This window comes from Chelonia mydas, chromosome 22 (assembly GCF_015237465.2).
Source record: "Chelonia mydas isolate rCheMyd1 chromosome 22, rCheMyd1.pri.v2, whole genome shotgun sequence".
NCBI lineage: Eukaryota > Metazoa > Chordata > Testudines > Cheloniidae > Chelonia > Chelonia mydas.
Genome location: NC_051262.2, coordinates 2,613,452 through 2,630,797, shown reverse-complemented (window position 1 = coordinate 2,630,797; position 17,346 = coordinate 2,613,452). Strand labels below are relative to the sequence as shown.

The 17,346-nt window shown below is 41.5% G+C and overlaps 1 protein-coding gene across 6 annotated transcripts in view; it reads right to left on the bottom strand.

Moving 5' to 3' along the window:
* MSANTD2 (Myb/SANT DNA binding domain containing 2) overlaps nt 1–17,346 on the bottom strand; it is a 36,843-nt gene that overhangs the window by 9,604 nt on the left and 9,893 nt on the right. For 3 of the 6 annotated variants that reach the window (XR_005222905.2, XM_037882377.2, XM_037882374.2), the window contains exons 2-4: nt 11,334–11,378; nt 10,497–10,755; nt 8,661–8,721 (exon numbers count right to left, since the gene is read on the bottom strand). Coding sequence is in view for 4 of the 6 variants with exons in the window: in XM_037882377.2 (XP_037738305.1) it covers nt 8,661–8,721; nt 10,497–10,755; nt 11,334–11,378 (365 nt within the window). In the remaining 2 variants the exon portion in view is untranslated. Of the gene's footprint in view, nt 1–1,593; nt 1,762–8,660; nt 8,722–10,496; nt 10,756–11,333; nt 11,379–17,346 lie in introns of all 6 variants that reach the window. The other 3 variants (XR_005222906.2, XM_037882375.2, XM_037882376.2) reach the window with 3 other exon arrangements.

Sequence of the window (17,346 nt, the reverse complement as noted above, 5' to 3'; positions counted from 1 at the left end):
AGATTCTCATAACATCTGTAATTTGGGGCTGTTTCAAGATCGCTTAGAAGTGGAAATGAAGGCGACAAGCAGCAGCCTGTGTATTAAGTAGGCCTACACGCCAAGAGAGCATCACTCCACAAGCCGCAGACAAGTGCAGCTGGGTGAAACTTAAGGTGGTGCGTCTAACATTTGGTGGACTGGGCCCAGGTTACTTGAGGCCCCCCCTTTTCACCCAATGGCACACTGCCACAGGTGAATCAGCAGCGGTGCTTGACCTATAGCCCGCCTTATACAACCAAGAGGAAGCCAATCTCCATGGAACCTTGCAGCTCTGGAATTCTCCTCTTCTGCACCACCAGAGCCCAGATTTGCCAACGTCTGCCCGAGCTACGGAGGCCATATTTTTCTCCAGACGTTTGGGGACAGGATGGGTCACAGGCTGAAGGGGTAGCACGATGCCCAAGATGAAGGGTAGTGGGAACCCAATTCACCACTGGCCTAAACCTTGTGTCATTTACACCAGTGCAAAGCAAATGAATTTATGGCACTTTGCACTGGTGGGAGTGATGACATGGCAATGAGGAGACAAGCTTCCCTTAGTTTGCTAGAGGGTGTTGGAGAACTAACTCCATTAGGTAAGAGTGGGACACTGACATTTAACCGAAACTGGAGCCTTGGATAGGCACTCATTGAATGTTTTACCAAACACAATGCACACGCCTCTACTGAAGACCTCAAATAGTTGCAATGCTCGGGTTATACACAGGAAAGACATTATATAACCACTGTTCACGGATGTCATAGTAAGCATTTGTAAATGTGAGCCTTAAAGCTGCACAAGTCAGCCAGGACTCCTTCCACAGGGGATGTAAGCTGGGAATGGGTGCAACAGCTGATTCTGCCACTTGCACTTTTAGAATAGTGAATGGTGCCTGGCTGATAGCCCTGGAGGTCAAGCATTAGTTCACACTCTAGTGAACGGGAGTGGCGCTTTCCCCACAGTATCCACCCCTGACCTACGGGGGCCAATTCCAGGTGAGAGGGTAGTGTGTGCCCAGCTCCATTCAAGCCTTGGAGCCTTGACGAGACTATGAACAAGAGGGTGATGATGCAATTTTGGTGGAGGATTTAATGATGCAACAGCTCTATTAAGAGTAGTCAGATCACTCATTTCACAGAGCACTTAATAGCCAGCACAGCAGTGGCTTTATGTCATTAACATCCAGTGCGTCTCAGCCACACATCAAGAGTAATTATACCATAAACGCACTATGATTTCTGGACAGTTTTTTTAATCAACATTTTACTCAGCTGCACTTAATTACTAGAAAGCCATTGAAAGAACCCGCTGAGAACCCACAGGAGCAGAGTTATGACTCAGCCAGTCGTTTGCTAAGAACACCTGTTGTGCCAGTGCTCCCATTCTCAGACTAGAAGCACTGTTAATGGTGGCTTCTTATTTAAATCGGCTGGGGGAGTACCTGGAACTGCTCAGGTTTAGCAGCGTGGAACAGGAGGATAAAGATATGCACCTTTACAATATTCCTAAGTATTTATACAAGATACACATTTACATTTACACATGAAAGACTATAGCATACAAGCCTGTACTTTTGCAATGGATAAAGATGGAAAGACAGCCTTCTATATATGGCTTTGCTGTTGGTTCTTCAGATTCCAAGCCTCAGAGATGCTGAGCAGCACTGTGTCACTTACAGCTTGGAATATGCCATCTCAAACTTTCACTTTAGACATTTGGGACTGTAAGTTCATCATCTTCTAGGGACAAGACAGACAAGGTGACATTATAATTGGCTGTCTTATTAAGTACATTGCTGTCTGAGTACAGAGTTATGCTGGCAGCAGCATTTATACATTTGTTTGTTAAAAGGCAGCTGACAGCCTCAATTTTCTCTTAGAGAAACACTTCTGTTCAAAACGTGATAAACCAGAACTTGTAATTTTCAACTGAACAGTGGAAGAGACAGCTTAGAATAAAGTCTCTTGTAAAATAGTACTACACAAGGTGATTAATAAACTAACTTCAGATGAATTCAAACGGAGACTCCTGGTGAAAAACAACAAACAACGACAACAACATCTCTTGTAATAGGCCAGTGCTGGCAGGCACCGGCGTGACTTCACTTAGGATAGTGATAGGTAAAGAGGAGCTTTAGAGAAGATGCAAGGATTGCCAAGGACAGAATCACCAACCCAAGCACTCTGAAAGCTACAAGGATGACGGAAACTATTTTGACATCTAAAGTTTGACATCTCCCTGAGGCTCAGATGGTTCAGCAGCGGTTCCTTCTAACTCAGGGTTTCTACGATTATATCCAGCATCTCAGTCTGACTTGAAGTCTTCAAACCAATAGGGAAGTTATAAATAGGGATCATGCAATTTAAAAGGCTGTACTGTACCAACTACAGGTGAATTTCAGATACTGTAACAGTGACCACATGTGCACACAAAACAGAGAAAAGTGTGCTACACTGCAACTGCTTCCCCAACCACTTTATAACCATGAATTAACCCTCCGAACAGCCAGTGAGGTAGGCCACTCAGTGACAGACAGGAGTTCAGTAAACTTTCCCAAGGCCACGCAGCAAGTTACCGGTAGAGCTGGAATTCCCAACTGCATGGCTGCAGCTAGGACATTGACCACTGATGGTGGAATGGCTCCCTTGGTCTTGCTGAAATCTTACATGATTCAAATGAGTGGTGATTCAAAGCTTGGTGGGAATTTTAAACCATTTCTGTACAAATCAGACTCCAAGCAGCAGAGGCTAGCACAGCTGTTTCAGTGAAGGAGCCAACATGTTACAAAGCTCTTTATTTTGTCTCACAAGAGAATAAAAATAGCAGAACAAATTCTTAAATATTTTCCCCCTTCATTTTATTCTGAGACAGTAGCTCATGGAGTTAATAAGTTCCAATTCCTATGATGGTTGGGCCCATATCAACTAAGAAAGGGTCCCACTGCACATCAGACTTCACATAGAGTTCCAAGCAGCACAGCAGAAAGCTAACGCTGCACGATCACATGTGCACTTCCTACCCTGTGATCCTGTTGTAGGTACTGCAGAAAAATTTAGGAAGCCAGTCCTAGGCACTATACTGGTCTAGCAAGAGAAGCACAAGCACACTATGCCATAAATTCAGTACATTTTGGGGTAAAGATATTATAGGCCCAACTGTCAAAGCTAAGTTTGGAAGAGACAGAAAATGGCTTACTGACAGAGCAAGGGACTATGGGAGGACTCCTGAATTCTATCACAGATGTTCTTAACTAAGCTGTGTAACCTTGGACAAGCCACTTCACTTCTGTTCCCTACTTCCCACCTCTATAAAAGGGGGAAAATTATCATTACCTATCTCACATAAGAGCTTGGAGGCATTTACTGTTTGACATCCTAACATATCAAAAGATGGTCTAAATTAGCTGTTTCCACTTAAGAAAGATCTTGGAGTCACTGTAGATAGTTCTCTGAAAACATCCACTCAGTGGCAGTCAAAAAAGCAAACAATGTTGGGAATCATTAAGAAAGGGATAGACAATAATACAGAAAATATATGGTCTCTATATAAATCCATGGTACGTCCACATCTTGAATACTGCGTGCAGATGTGGTCACGCCGTCTCAAAAAAAAAAAAAAAGATTGGAATTGGAAAAGGTTCAGAAAAGGACAACAAAAATGAATCGGGGTCTGGAATGGCTGTGGAGATTAGTAAGACTGGGACTTTTCAGCTTGGAAAAGAGACGACTAAGGGGGGATAAGACAGAGGTCTATAAAATCATGACTGATGTGGAGAAAGTAAATAAGTGTTATTTACTCCTTCTCATAACACAAGAACTAGGGGTCACCAAATGAAATTAATCGGCAGCAGGTTTAAAACAAATAAAAGGAGGTATTTTTTCCCCACACAACACAGACAACCTGTGGAACTCTTTGCCAGAGGATGTTGTCAAGGCTCACTATAACAGTTCAAAAAGAACTAGATAAATTCATGGAGGACAGGTCCATCAATGGCTATTCGCCAGGATGGGCAGGGATGGTGTCCCTAGCCTTTGGTCGCCAGAAGCTGGGAATGGGCAACAGTGGATGGATCATTTGATCCTGTTCTGTTCATTCCTTCTGGAGCACCTGGTATTGGCACTGTCGACAGACAGGATACTGGGCTAGATGGACCTTTGGTCTGACCCAGTCTGGCCGTTCTTAAGTCAAGAGAGGCAGCAGAGTCAGTGTGATGAGTCGTGTATTTACACAACTGGTTTAGTGAAGAGAGACTATGTATTAAACCTATGCACCAGGTCCCTCTACTGGAACAGTGCCCAAAGTGGAGCTGTTCCATTAATTCACAGAACAGGGTAGAAGCGATGTACCATTTTCCTTGCTTCTGCAGGCGGTTGATGGGAATGGTGTTTTCATGTATGTATGTATGCAGCCACAAAGGCTTAGTCAGAACCACCAGTGTCCAGAAAATGCCATACTAATTCCAATGCATGGTTCAGTGACAAGTCTCCTAGAAAGTTGCCCCTTGCTAGCTGCACTGATTTCCTCCACTTCAAAGGGCCATTGTCAGAAAAACCTCACCACATGTGTTATGGTATGTCCTTTCACTGTAGGACTGCAGAAGGGGTATAAAGGCCCTAGGACACCACACAAGGTATACCCTGTGGAATTTTCCCCCAAGCTTCCCTAAAGGAAAAGTGCATAGGTATGGCACAGCCCTCTAGATCTGCAAAGAATCAGCTCCTCCACGCTACTCTTACAGCTGCCTTTGGCCATGGAAGTATGCTACTGCTGGATGCCTACCCTGTCCCACCTGTCTCTGATAAAAGCAGCAGTCATAGAATTAACATGTACCTGAAATTCAAGCTCAACCTCCAGGGTCTGCAGGGGAACATCCCCCCAGTCCCACTTTCCTAAAATCAGGGCAATCCCAGAGGAGCAGAGTAGACACAGGTCTTCTCTGAGCTAGGGGGAAAAAGGAGCATACTACACTGGCTTTCCTCCCTTCCTTACCGGGTACTTTAAGCTGACCTGTGGAATGGAAGAGAGGCTAGGGCCAAGAATTAGGCTCCTAAACATATACTTAGGTACTAAGTAAGTGGCCCAAGGACCCTATTTCACCCATTTTTTAAAAAAAGGTTTGACCTATGTCCTGATTCAGCAAAGTACTTAAGTATGTGCCTATCTTTAAACATGTGATTAAGTCCAATGATTTCAATGGAATTACTCCTGCTTAAATCAGGCATGAGCCTAAGTACCTTGCTGACTCAGGGCCCCAATGCTCTACCAACCATACAGCTTAAGAACACTGGCTATTCCTAATACATGATTAAAAATAACATTCTCTAGTTTTCTATTTATGTAGCTTGTTTTGTGCAATCTCATTTTGGACCATGCAAATAAAACTAATTAATCTCATTTGTGTTTCTAGTCAGTTTCACGAATTCTCATGCATTAGCACAGCATTGCTAACATTGCAGAGAAGAGTTTAACACACTGTACACTTTAATATTATACACGTTTTTAGATAAGTGTCAGGCTGTAGCTCACGAAAGCTTATGCTCAAATAAATTGGTTAGTCTTTAAGGTGCCACAAGTCCTCCTTTTCTTTTTGCAAATACAGACTAACACGGCTGCTACTCTGAAACCTGGCATTTCTACATGTTAGGCCAAATTTGCCCAGACTCTGCTCTAACCATTCCAACTGGAAAGCTTATCTTATTGTCTTATTTCCAAAAAGAAAGCGGAGACACTGTTTGATACATAAGCAAATACAAAAAAGGTTAGCGTGTGTGATGAGAAAGCCGTGCAACAGTTACAGTGGAAACTGCAGATATGCAATTTAACTTTGTTAGCTAGTAGCTTTACAAGTAGTCAAGCTATCTCACAGTTCTGCATTATTTTATATGAAATATGTTTGAACTGCAACTGCTGTAAAATTAGAACATAAGAATGGCCATATTGGGTCCATCTAGCCCAATATCCTTTCTTCTGACAATGCCCAATGCCAGGTGGTTCAGAGGAAACGAACAGAACAGGCAATCAAGTGGATCCATCCCCTGTTGTCCACTCCCAGCTTCGGCAGTCAGAGGCTGGGGCACCCAGAGCATAGGGTTGCATTCCAGACCCTCATGGCTAATAGCCATTGATGGACCTAGCCTCCATTAACTTATCCAGTTCTTTTTTGAACACCAGTGTAGTTTGGCCGTCACAACAAGGCAACAAGTTCCACATGTTGGTTTTGCATTGTGTAAAGTACTACCTTATGTTTATTTTAAATCTGCTGCTTATTAATTTCATTGGATACTCTGGATCTTGTGTTATGCGAAGAGATAAACACTTTCTCTTAGTTGTCATTTTCTCCACACCATTCATGATTTTATAGACCTTTATCATATTCCCTTTAGTCGTCTCTTTTTCAAGCCGAGCAGTCCCAGCCTTTTAAATCTCCCCTCATATGGAAGCTATTCTATTCACTTATTGTTTTTGTTGCCCTTCTCTGTACCTTTTCCAATTCTAATATAGCACTAATTAGCCCTCAGGAGAAAAGGAATGTGGAAGTTAAGGCTAAATGGACAATGTACGTGCTGCCCTAGTGTGGCTGTGAGCATTATGCTACAGCCTCTAGTTCAGACCCTGTTTTTCTACAACTCTACATGCACACCCATTTATGATCATCTCTAGCAACCCAATTACAGCCTACATCGTATTCATAAGTACAAAGGACAGAGTGAAGGATGTTCATTCAGAATTTGATTGCTTAATGCAATGCTATCAAAATTCCAGCGAAGGTTGCAAATCCTGTTAACTCTGTATTTATTTAAACCTGTTTTAAATAAAGAATTCAAGCATAATTAAAAGGCCCCTTGGCGAGAGGAAAAAAAACAAACTCCCCCACAATCTCAGGAAAAGTCTGGCTATGGAAGATGCTTTACACCTCTCAGTTGTGGAGCTCCTGAAGTGCTTCAGTGCAGGTCTACTTCCTATGCACTTTGCAAAGTGTGCAGGGGTTCAGAGAAAGCTCCTCTGCTTTTTATAAAAAGGTATCTTAAGATATGAAGGATGTAAAGCCACTGTGTAATTTAGCCATGCGTCTGTGAACAAATCAATCTTCCCAGCCTTGTATGAACAGTGTCAAGTGTACTGTTATCATGCAGAACATGTCCTTCAAAGTCTGAGCATAGTAAAATGAAAGTCCATTTTCTAAGGAAATGACACTTCTCGGGACTATTTAAATATAAATTTTGACCTCCAGCTGCAGAGTGGCTCAAAAAGAGGCCACAAATGTTTACATGGGGAAAAATGAAAATTCCTAATTCACGCTCAATCTGCTAAGATGATTCTGATCAGATTTGAAGTTCACTTTGAGGCATAGACCAAGTCTGGAAAATCCCAGCCTGAAAGCTTGAAAAATTAGAGACTGAAAACAGGGTAGTAGAATGAAAATCATGGTGCTTACTTTAATAGGACGGGCATTGACATCTACAGTTAAGTGCGTAGAGAAATATGTAAGGCAGTTATCACTTAGGCACCGTGCCATTACATAAAAATGCTGCCCCAAAATAAGATTAAACTATTATTCCACACTGGCCCATTCTCCAGCAAAGAATATCCACACATAGCATGTGCGCCCCGCCCCCAAAATAAGGGGGTGGTGGAGAAAGTGAGATTCATGTGTTTCCCGCAAGAGCAAAGACACATTAAACGTCCCACCATTTGCCAGGTTAAACCAATGCAGCAAAAGATTACAATCTAGCTTGGCAAAACTGCAGAAAAAGTTACCATCTAGGCACAGAGTAAACTTGCCCATCCCTTATAATGCTAAATGTTTTACTTGCCTGTTCTCAAGCATAAGGCAAGTAAGGCTCAAGGCCAACAGAAATGTACATTGCTCAACTAGCAATACCCCTCTCCTCCTTTTCTTGATTTTTCCCTCTCTTCTAAGCTATTTTCTGTATTCTCCAGTGTTATGCTGGTATTAGATAGATGCCTGTGTACTAATTTTAAGCTACTATAGTTATACTCATTAGTGGGAATACCCATACACTTTAATGAACATCTACATTTCAAATAAAAAGAAAAGAAGGACTTGTGGCACCTTAGAGACTAACAAATTTATTTGAGCATAAGCTTTCGTGAGCTACAGCTCACTTCATCGGATGCAGCTTATGCTCAAATAAATGTGTTAGTCTCTAAGGTGCCACAAGTCCTCCTTTTCTTTTTGCGAATACAGACTAACACGGCTGCTACTCTGAAACCTACATTTAAAATGCTCCTTTTCCTCCATGCCCAAAGAGACAAAACTTTAGGCAGATGGAAACCAAATTACAAATAGATCCAAGAGTCATGATTTTTGCCAGCGCACCCCAAGACCTGCCCGCCCACATCCCCAAAGGTTAGGATGTGTCTTTTACACAGTTCAAATTTTTGCATTCATGTAAAGAGAGTTCTGTTTCATGTGCTGTATAACAGAGCCAAAAGAGACTTGAGTTGTGAAGCTTTCCACATGTTTTGAGGTAACTGGAATGATGCAAAAAGCAGATTCTTCAATAGTCTTGCACAATGTATTTATAATTATAGTCAGAAGTTTCAAACATCTCTCCTCCCGCGCAGCACCCCTAGGGAAATGCACTCAATAGTAAAGCATTCATAAGTTACTTACTGTGCTTCTTCTGAAGATTCCTGTTTTATCTTTAATGTTCTCTTTGTGGCAGGCATTTCATCTGAAAAGCAAAGTTCAGACAGATAGTTATGTATTTAAAACTTTCCCAAAGCTTTTTACTTTGAAAGGTAATAAGTTGTTCACTTCGTGCTTTCCAGTAAAATTCTGACGTCACACTCTGAGAACACTGCTTCAGCTCTTAAAACCAGCTACTACGTAAGCTACATCACCATGACTGAATTTTTAGCTATAGGATCAAGATCGTTCAAGGACAAGAGTAATTCCTGCTATTAAGTCACAAGTTGATTTCATTGTAAACTACATTCTGAAAAAGGCCATTCTGCTTTCAATAGCACATCTGAAGAGCAAGCACCAGAACAAATGTATCTGTATTCCATTTAGACTGTGTGCACGCTAAGTACCTCTCTCATAACCATTCACTGAACATAAAGAATATTGTGAGCCCCAACTGCATGTAAATGTTGCTGTAATTCTTCTGAAGGATAATGGTGACAAACCATCAGAGCAAAGCCTGAGTCACCAGAACCCCTATATGGAATTACAGTCCTCATTTATGTACATTTTAAAATACATGGTTTAAGAAACTCCTTCCCTGTTATCTCAAGTAGCTCCCTTTTATGCGTTCTTCTCCCCAAGTCCCCCATACATTCTGATCCTCTTTATTTAAAGAGTTAACATTCCTAGTTTTCTCATACTTCAGTTCGTTTGAGGAGGTTTGCTATTTTCATTTGAAAATACAATTTAATCCATCTCTTGGTGAAAGTCAGAATTTACCAGTCCCCTGAATACAGCTACAGATGGAGGTATATTTGTGTGCCTTTCCCCTCACCCCCCAATTTAACCTACAAATAGGATAGAAAAAGCAAGAACAGTGCCTTTATTCATCTTCCCCTGTAAATGTTGCCTCACTCTTACAATCCCACTGGAATCATTTTTTAAATTAACTTTGATAAGCTTCCATAGACTCAGTCAACACATAAACCTTTTCCCCTCCTATTTATTGTAGGCAAGAATGTACCTCTGTATAAAATACTCACTCAGACGTTAAATGTAAGCATATTTTCAGGAAAGTAGATCTTTCTGTAATATCTATCTGTCAGGGTTGGGCAACAACAACATTTGGAAGACTAGGGAGTTTTTTTTTTGGAAAAAGGCAAAAATTTGGCAATTTTGCTTGCACAGCATAAAAGTAGTTGTGGCATGTGGCTTGCTAGCTTTTTATGTCTCCTAACGAATTATGAGTTTATACCGAGATCTACCTGCAAGATTTTTGTTGTTGTGTGACCATGAGCATCAGCAGTACAGATCAATTAACATCAAGTTCAGCAATTCATATTTTCTTCCCTCCCACCCCTCATTCAAATTAAAACTCAAATCTCAAACTTTAAACAAAGGGCCACTCTACCATCTTGTCAGGAACAAAAGAGCTACTGTACCTGTTTTAAAATAAAACAATGCAAACAAGTTAAAGTCTACTTATTTCAAATATTCTACTTGTTAGAATTCACAAGCAGTAAATCAGTTCAGTCCACAATTTACAGTTACACAGAGAAGGTGTTTGACAGCTTTAGGGAGCCCTGCAAATTATGCACCTTAGATTTATACAAGTTATAGGAATTCGTTTCCCCTACTTCCCAATAACTGTTCTGGCTTGTGACAAGTCTTAAGCCAGCAAGTATAAGAAAGACACAGAAGTAGGTACAGCAGCATTATGGCATAGGATGGATTAGGATTATGGACTAGGATTAGCACTAGAGTGGCTACAAGCACAGGCAAAACCAAAACATACAGAAGGATCAATAATCAATTTCTTACCCAATTCCGGGTCTCCTCCCTGGTAGCAGTGAAGATCCTGACTGTGGTTCCCCCAATCCTCCTGTGAATATTCCTCCATAGTGCTGCCATCCGATTCCAGCTCCTGGTACAAGCCGCTACTATTAATGAGTACAGGTTGGCAGGGCTGCGAGTCCCATCCTCCCTGACCAAACACCTGTTCCAATTGTTCAAATGTGTAACTGCTTTTCCTTTTCCCAACACCATGTTCTTTCACTCGACTGTAACACCTGCGAAGGGTCTAAGACACAAAACCTTGTGTTACTCAATTGGTGCTAGCTTTCCAGAACGGCACACACTCACGTGCAGACAGAATAAGAATGCTAGACAATCTGTTTATTTTTACTTATATTGCTCAATCTTTGTCACATGTGTTCAAGTACTATAATCCAATCACCAAACTGCCAAATTAACCTTTGTAAGACAGGAAGCATCACAACTTTGACGTTCCTGACACACGATGCTTTAGCTCGAATATCAATTACAAAGAACAAAGTTGTATAGCATCTACAGGTTCACCAGTTTCAAAGTTGGGGATTTTGAGGGCAGGGGAGAGAATACATAAATCTGCTACATATTACAGGAAAACAAACACAAATCCCATCCAATATACCAGCCAGCCCGTAGAATGCACACCTTCTACAGGAAGGAGAGAGTACAGCTGTTGTTGTGCCCACAGTTTGGAGAAGGTGGGGGAGGGAGAGAAAGAAAGAAGAGTTCCCAAAAGCAAAGACAGTCCAACCTTCCTTATTCTAGTAAGAAGATACAAGGTAAAAAATGTTTGCCTAAACTATTTAGCTAGTAAAATTTATTACTTACATATTTTGCATTCCTTACTAACTCACTCTGTCTCTTGGGAAGCTGCTGAAATTTAAAAGAGGTCAAATCAATAATGCTCCAAATTCCCAGACTCAAACATCAAATCATCAAGAAACAATACTAAGATGGCCACATCTAATAATCCATTACCACAGAGTCCAGTCTAGATTCTGAAGCCTCCAATAAAGACATATCACCAAGTTTAGACCAGGTTTTTTGTACCTATTTGATTTCTTATTCTAGTGGCTAAGTACTATGCATTATTATAAGATACAGTATGAAATCTAACTCTTCTGCATCTGCTTCCAATTTTCCAAGTCAAGGAGGAGCTGTTTAGAAAGTCTTTATTCATATCCCTTAATGTTTTTAATTCAAAGTGTGGTTCTACTTTGAAAAGTGACTAAAAATTGCTTTGTAGGATTCCATATTTACTGTATTTCAAGGACTTCCTATCAGATGTACTCAATTTACAAAACATTTTTCTTGTAACTGCCATCACTTCAAACTGAACCTTGAATAAGAAAATCAAGCTGCGTTCTCTCTCACAAAAGCAACCATTAGGGCTTGAAAGATGCACTCTTGGGCAGAGGACAGGCCCTACTATGTCACCTTCTACAGAGCCACCAAGTTTCTAGCACCTTTGGTTGCAAAAACAACCTTCCAAGCCAAGAATGTAAACTGATGTCTCTTCCCGATTCTCAAGACAGCTCCAGTGTGGCTCTTAGCTTGCTCTAGCCACAGCAGTGGGAAACGAATAACTCTGATCAGTTCCAGGGCTGATATTCAGAAATCTGGAGGGAAGGAGTGCAGCTATCAAAAACTTATGCTAGTTCCATGCTGCTGCTTGGGAAAGCTACAAACAGCACCAACAGCAGGCACACCATTATTCAATGGTGAAAAGTCAAAAAATGGAAACTGTGACAGTGCAGAGTGCATCCCACCCAAGATGCAACAGCCCGGAGACCTGACTGGAAGAGAAACTCCTTTTCTTCCATAAATGGAAAGAGGTGCTTTAAAGTGTCAGAGCTATAACCCCCCTCTCTCCCAAGCAAGGTTGTAGGACAATATTCTAGTTGAAATACGAGCAAAGGTGGCAGAGGCATTGGGCCTTTCAATGGGGTACTGATCGCAGGATTACTGTCCCCCTTCCACCTGTGTCTTTCATATCTACTGCGGTTACTAGGCAGAGTCCTCCATTTCGTAAATTTTTCAAGTGTTGATCATCACTTTCTACCTGTCTAACAACTCTGTGTTCAATGGGGCTGGATGAGTAATTGTGGGTAGAACTAGACCCTGCATTTGATGCTTAAATCTGTTGATGATCCATGAGAGAACTGCATCCCTCTTTTTTTTTTTTTTTTGAGGGGCAAGGCAGGGCAAGGCAAGAAGGCACTGCAAGGCTAAAGAATTAAACACTAAACAGGTCAGTGTTTAGACCAAGCAGGTAATACCCAGGTACAAGGAGAATACGTGAGTAGGAAGTACCAGTTTTAAACAGTCACTTTGCAGAGCAGAAGTACACTTTCAGATAGATACTTTGTCTCACTCTAGACTAATGTTCCACCTCATTTATTACAGTTTCACAGGGTAAAATGTAAACTACTATATCATTTGTAACCTGAAGAAGAGCTCTGTGTAAGATCAAAAGCTTGTCCTTTTCATCAACAGAAGTTGGTCCAATAAAGGATGTTACCTCACCCACCTTGTCTCTCTAAGATCCTACAACTGACACAGCTACTCCACCACTGCATATCATTCTTAGAAATCAGTATACTCAAATTTTAAAACAGTTTTCCTAACAATTTTATGTTCTTAAAAGCCTTACAATATTTCCTTATCCAACTGAGCAACAATGTTACAGCTGTCTCAATTTTAAGGCCCAAGAGATTCTAACTGCTTTATTAATAGCCAACCTAAATAAACACAGTGTTGTCTCCAGCAAAGTTAACGGAGAAGCGTCCATATTCTCTGATTAGGTCCTTTGGGAGCCCTCAACATCTGCAAACATTGGCTCAAATGCTTAAAACTCAATTTTATGTTTCAAAAGAGTTCTCCCTTGCACGGATGTTACCAAATTATCCATTTAAGACTTGAGCAGAGGCAATCTTATTAGCAGCCATTTATTTCATTCAGCCCTCACTCTAATGTTATTTTGCTAAGACCATGGCAGAAGTTCACCAAGCACCTACTCAGCAGAGACCAATGCAAAAGATGAAGGAGGCAGTGCCCTGGTTAGAACACATCTCCAGATACTCTGGTAGGATGGAAAGCATATGCTGAGATTACTGCCAAAAGGACCCAGGACCTTGCTTGGATGATTCCATCTTTCATATCCACCTCTGGTTAGTAGAGGTCTGATAAATTCAAAGCTTTCTGCAACCCCACTAGCTTCTGAAAGAAAAGGTTCCCTCCTCCTGCCAACAACCCATAGCTAAAAACAGTTGGTGGGACCTCTATTTGCTTTCCCTGGAGAGAGGGGACTTCCACTATTTTCTGCTCCACACAGGCATTTTTCCATTCTCTTCATCATGGATATCTCTGTGCCTCTACAGCACACGGCTTTAACAGCATTGAACTAAAACTGGCATATTCTGGTCTGGTTCACTGCTGCCCCACATGATTCTGCATGACCACCTTGACGCCAACAAGAGTTATTCATTTCACTCTGCAGGTGTTTGCAGGCTCAAGAATGCAGCACAACATAAAGACATTCTGCAGATTTTCTGCACAATTATTATAACGAGGAGCGGGGGGGGGGGGGATGTTTTTGAAAATGAAGCCGTAACTCTCCCTACATCTATAAGAATTCCTGTATTATCACTGGAGAGTGGCTTTTTCAAGCGTTGTAGTCCCTCTGTCCCTCCCAGAATGCAACTGGACTCCTGCTCAAGGGCATTAACAATGCATCTCCATATAGTGTCCTATCAGCACCTTTATATCATCATAAGTCTTTTCAGAAGGGAAAAAAGTCTATTTTTAATATAACTATTCAATGTCTGGTGCTAACCATCAGATGCCTTCTCAGATTTTATTACTAAACAAATACTGGGGGCCCTACGCTCAGAAAATAAAGACCATCTCTGCTCAACATTTATAACTTAAGAGCCATACATAGAAAACGTGACACTAGGAAATCCAGAGAGACGCTTGCACTACACGCTCAGCGACACTGGAAACAGGTCACCCCTCACCGCTGCTGTAGCATACAGGTACCTCCAGTAGTTTACCCACCAACGCTGGAACCAAGCCCTCCTCAGCAGCTACAGCTTCCAACCAGTCAATATAGGCACTGATGTCCTTATCCCCACCAGTCAGTTTCCCACTGCAGCTATGTTTTCTGAAGCTGTATACCTGACTCACCTGACCTCGTTATGAATCACCAGCGTAGCTAAGCAAAAGTGACAAGTTCCATGGAAAAGACTGAAAGGGCAATGGGTTGAGAAGCTGCCACACATGCTCAAAGTGTTAACAGATAAAATCTCATACAAGTCGGTGATCCTCAGCTTCTTGTTTATTTCTCCAACAGCAAACAACCGTCTCCAATTAAAGGGACAAAATTCAAAGGGAAGGTCTTTTGTAGTGCTTACTAAAAGTCTATGTATGACCAGGTAATGGTCTTACAAATCTTTGCTGTGAAATACTCCAGATCTTGATCAAAAATAGATTCATGACCCTTTGTTTTCAGTTTATTGATTTTTACTGAAAATTTCCCAGATTTTACCAGAGCTATTATTCAGTTTTTACTGATTTTCACCCATATTTTGGAAGTGCCAGAACTCTCTGAACACAGCTTCCCACTTTGGAAGGAGGGATGGTAGCTCATTAACTGGTCTCTCTCCTTCTGGAGCCAGGAGCCAGTCCAGACTTTGGGGGAGCCAATTCAGAAGTATCAGAATGACTTGAGCACTGGTGTATGTATTGTTTTCAATCCAGTGCTCAGCACATACATGTTACCACTGTTGGAGATGGTTATCCCTGCTATCAGCATTCAGAGCAAATGAAATGTTAGTGAACTACTTTTCGTGCTAAAATGGGTTCAAAATGAAAAGCTATCCAGTTACATTTCAGAACATGGAAGTTTAAAACAAACAACAACAACAACTTCAAACAAAAGATACAGGAGAAGAATATTTATCCAGAAAACTCCCTTTAATTTTGTAATAAGACACTAAAATTACCAGGAAGTTTTAAACAAACAAAACACCCAACTGAAAACAAAGGGCCATAGATATGTGCTAGCCCAAGCAGAAATTACAGGCTTGATGCAAGAATTTCTGGGTGAAATTCTCTGGCTTCCATTAAGCAGGTGGTCAGTCTAGATGATCATAATGGTCCCTTTAGGCCTGAAAAAAATCTACATACTGGATGAAAAACATGGATGATCTGAATTTTTGTTCTGCTCAGGCGGGTTGTGCAAGCAGGTTTTTATTATTATTTTTTTTTTAATAAAAGACAGTTTGGTTGAAAGAATGGAATTGTTTTCTGAGACCAGTAAACTCTATTTCTGGTATAAAGCTCGGAACGGTGGGTAGAATGAATGGTACATTAAACATCTTTATATTACTAAAGTTCCCATCTCAGAAGTCCTCTTGCCATGGTAGCAGATACAAGCAAAGCAACACAGAGGGGACTGAAAGGGTTTGGAGTTTAACATCTCTTTACTAGAAATGCTTTCAGTAACTAGTGCCCTGAAGAACTTTTTAATGAGAGGATGATTCAAGAGACTGGAATTAGTGTCAGAGTCCAACATGCTTACTCAAAATTGTCACTAGAGCCTATAGGGAGCAAATACCAAAATCCAGTTGAAAACCATCCTGGCAGAACAAGAAGTTGTAACACTGATTCTTCAAATTGTTCATCTAGATCTACATTCTCGATAGAAGTGTGCGCTCAGCTCAGAAGCTTCAAGCAAGCAGTGTCTATTGGGGACAGTTGCCTCCTCCCCATTGCTCTGGAGTTATAAGGCACAAAAGGGACAGATGCCAAAACCACCATCAGTTCCATCTATTAATTCAGGAATCCTTGCTGACCCTTTGAGAGCTAGCCATATGACTCTCTCTCAGCAAATAAATAAGCAGTAGTCAACCTTCTGCAGGCAAGCAGGGCTTAGTTAAGAGTGTCCTGAACTTGCCATAAGACCACCAAGTCCAAGTTATAATGCTGAGTAAAGGACCAGAGTTCCAAAGGACCAGAGCAGCCTTGCATAGTTCAGCAAGAAAGATTTTGAAAAAAGCAAGTAACAGAGGCTGCCTTACACCTATCTGAATGTGATCCAATCCCCAGAGGTGGCTGAACATGTGCCAAGTCGGAACAGTCAAGTATACACAGACTGTGAAAATAAATCACCCTGTGGGTTGAGCACGACTGACCCTATCTCTTATCCCTATGAGCCAGAGTGACCAAGGATGTTTAGATTGTTTTGGTCTCATTTAAATAGCTAAGAGTCTTCTGTCCACACAAGGGACCCTGATGTGAAAAAACACTTCCCTCGATGCTACTAAGGCTTGGAGAACAAAACCAGCAGGTTGATGTCCAGCACCAGAGATCACTTGAGACAGGAATTTGGGGTGAGGAAACGGGACCACTCTATCCAATGTAACAGTGTAAGGGATGTCCGCTATCTACTACAATAGTGGAGAGGATGCTGTCTTTACAGAGATAGAAGAGATAAGGGGGAAATGACCTCATGAGCTCCATTTGCCTCTGTCCTGAGATCTGAACTTTATGCAGTCCATGGGAACACAGCTCAAACCCATCAAAAATGGTCATTTGTATGGTAAGTTAAGACTAACAACCCGCACACAAGAAGATAGAAAGCTGAGACAGCTCTGACGTATTTTGGACCACCTCAGATCCACCACTTCTTGATTTGCTCTTAGGACTTATTTGGCCAATAGCTAGCCCTCAGACATGCTGAACTTTTCTTCCATCCTCAGTTCATTTAACTAAAGCAGTAGTTTGTTAGTGATTCTCATCTGCAATGGCTGAGGCACATGCTTTAGACCCCAAGGAG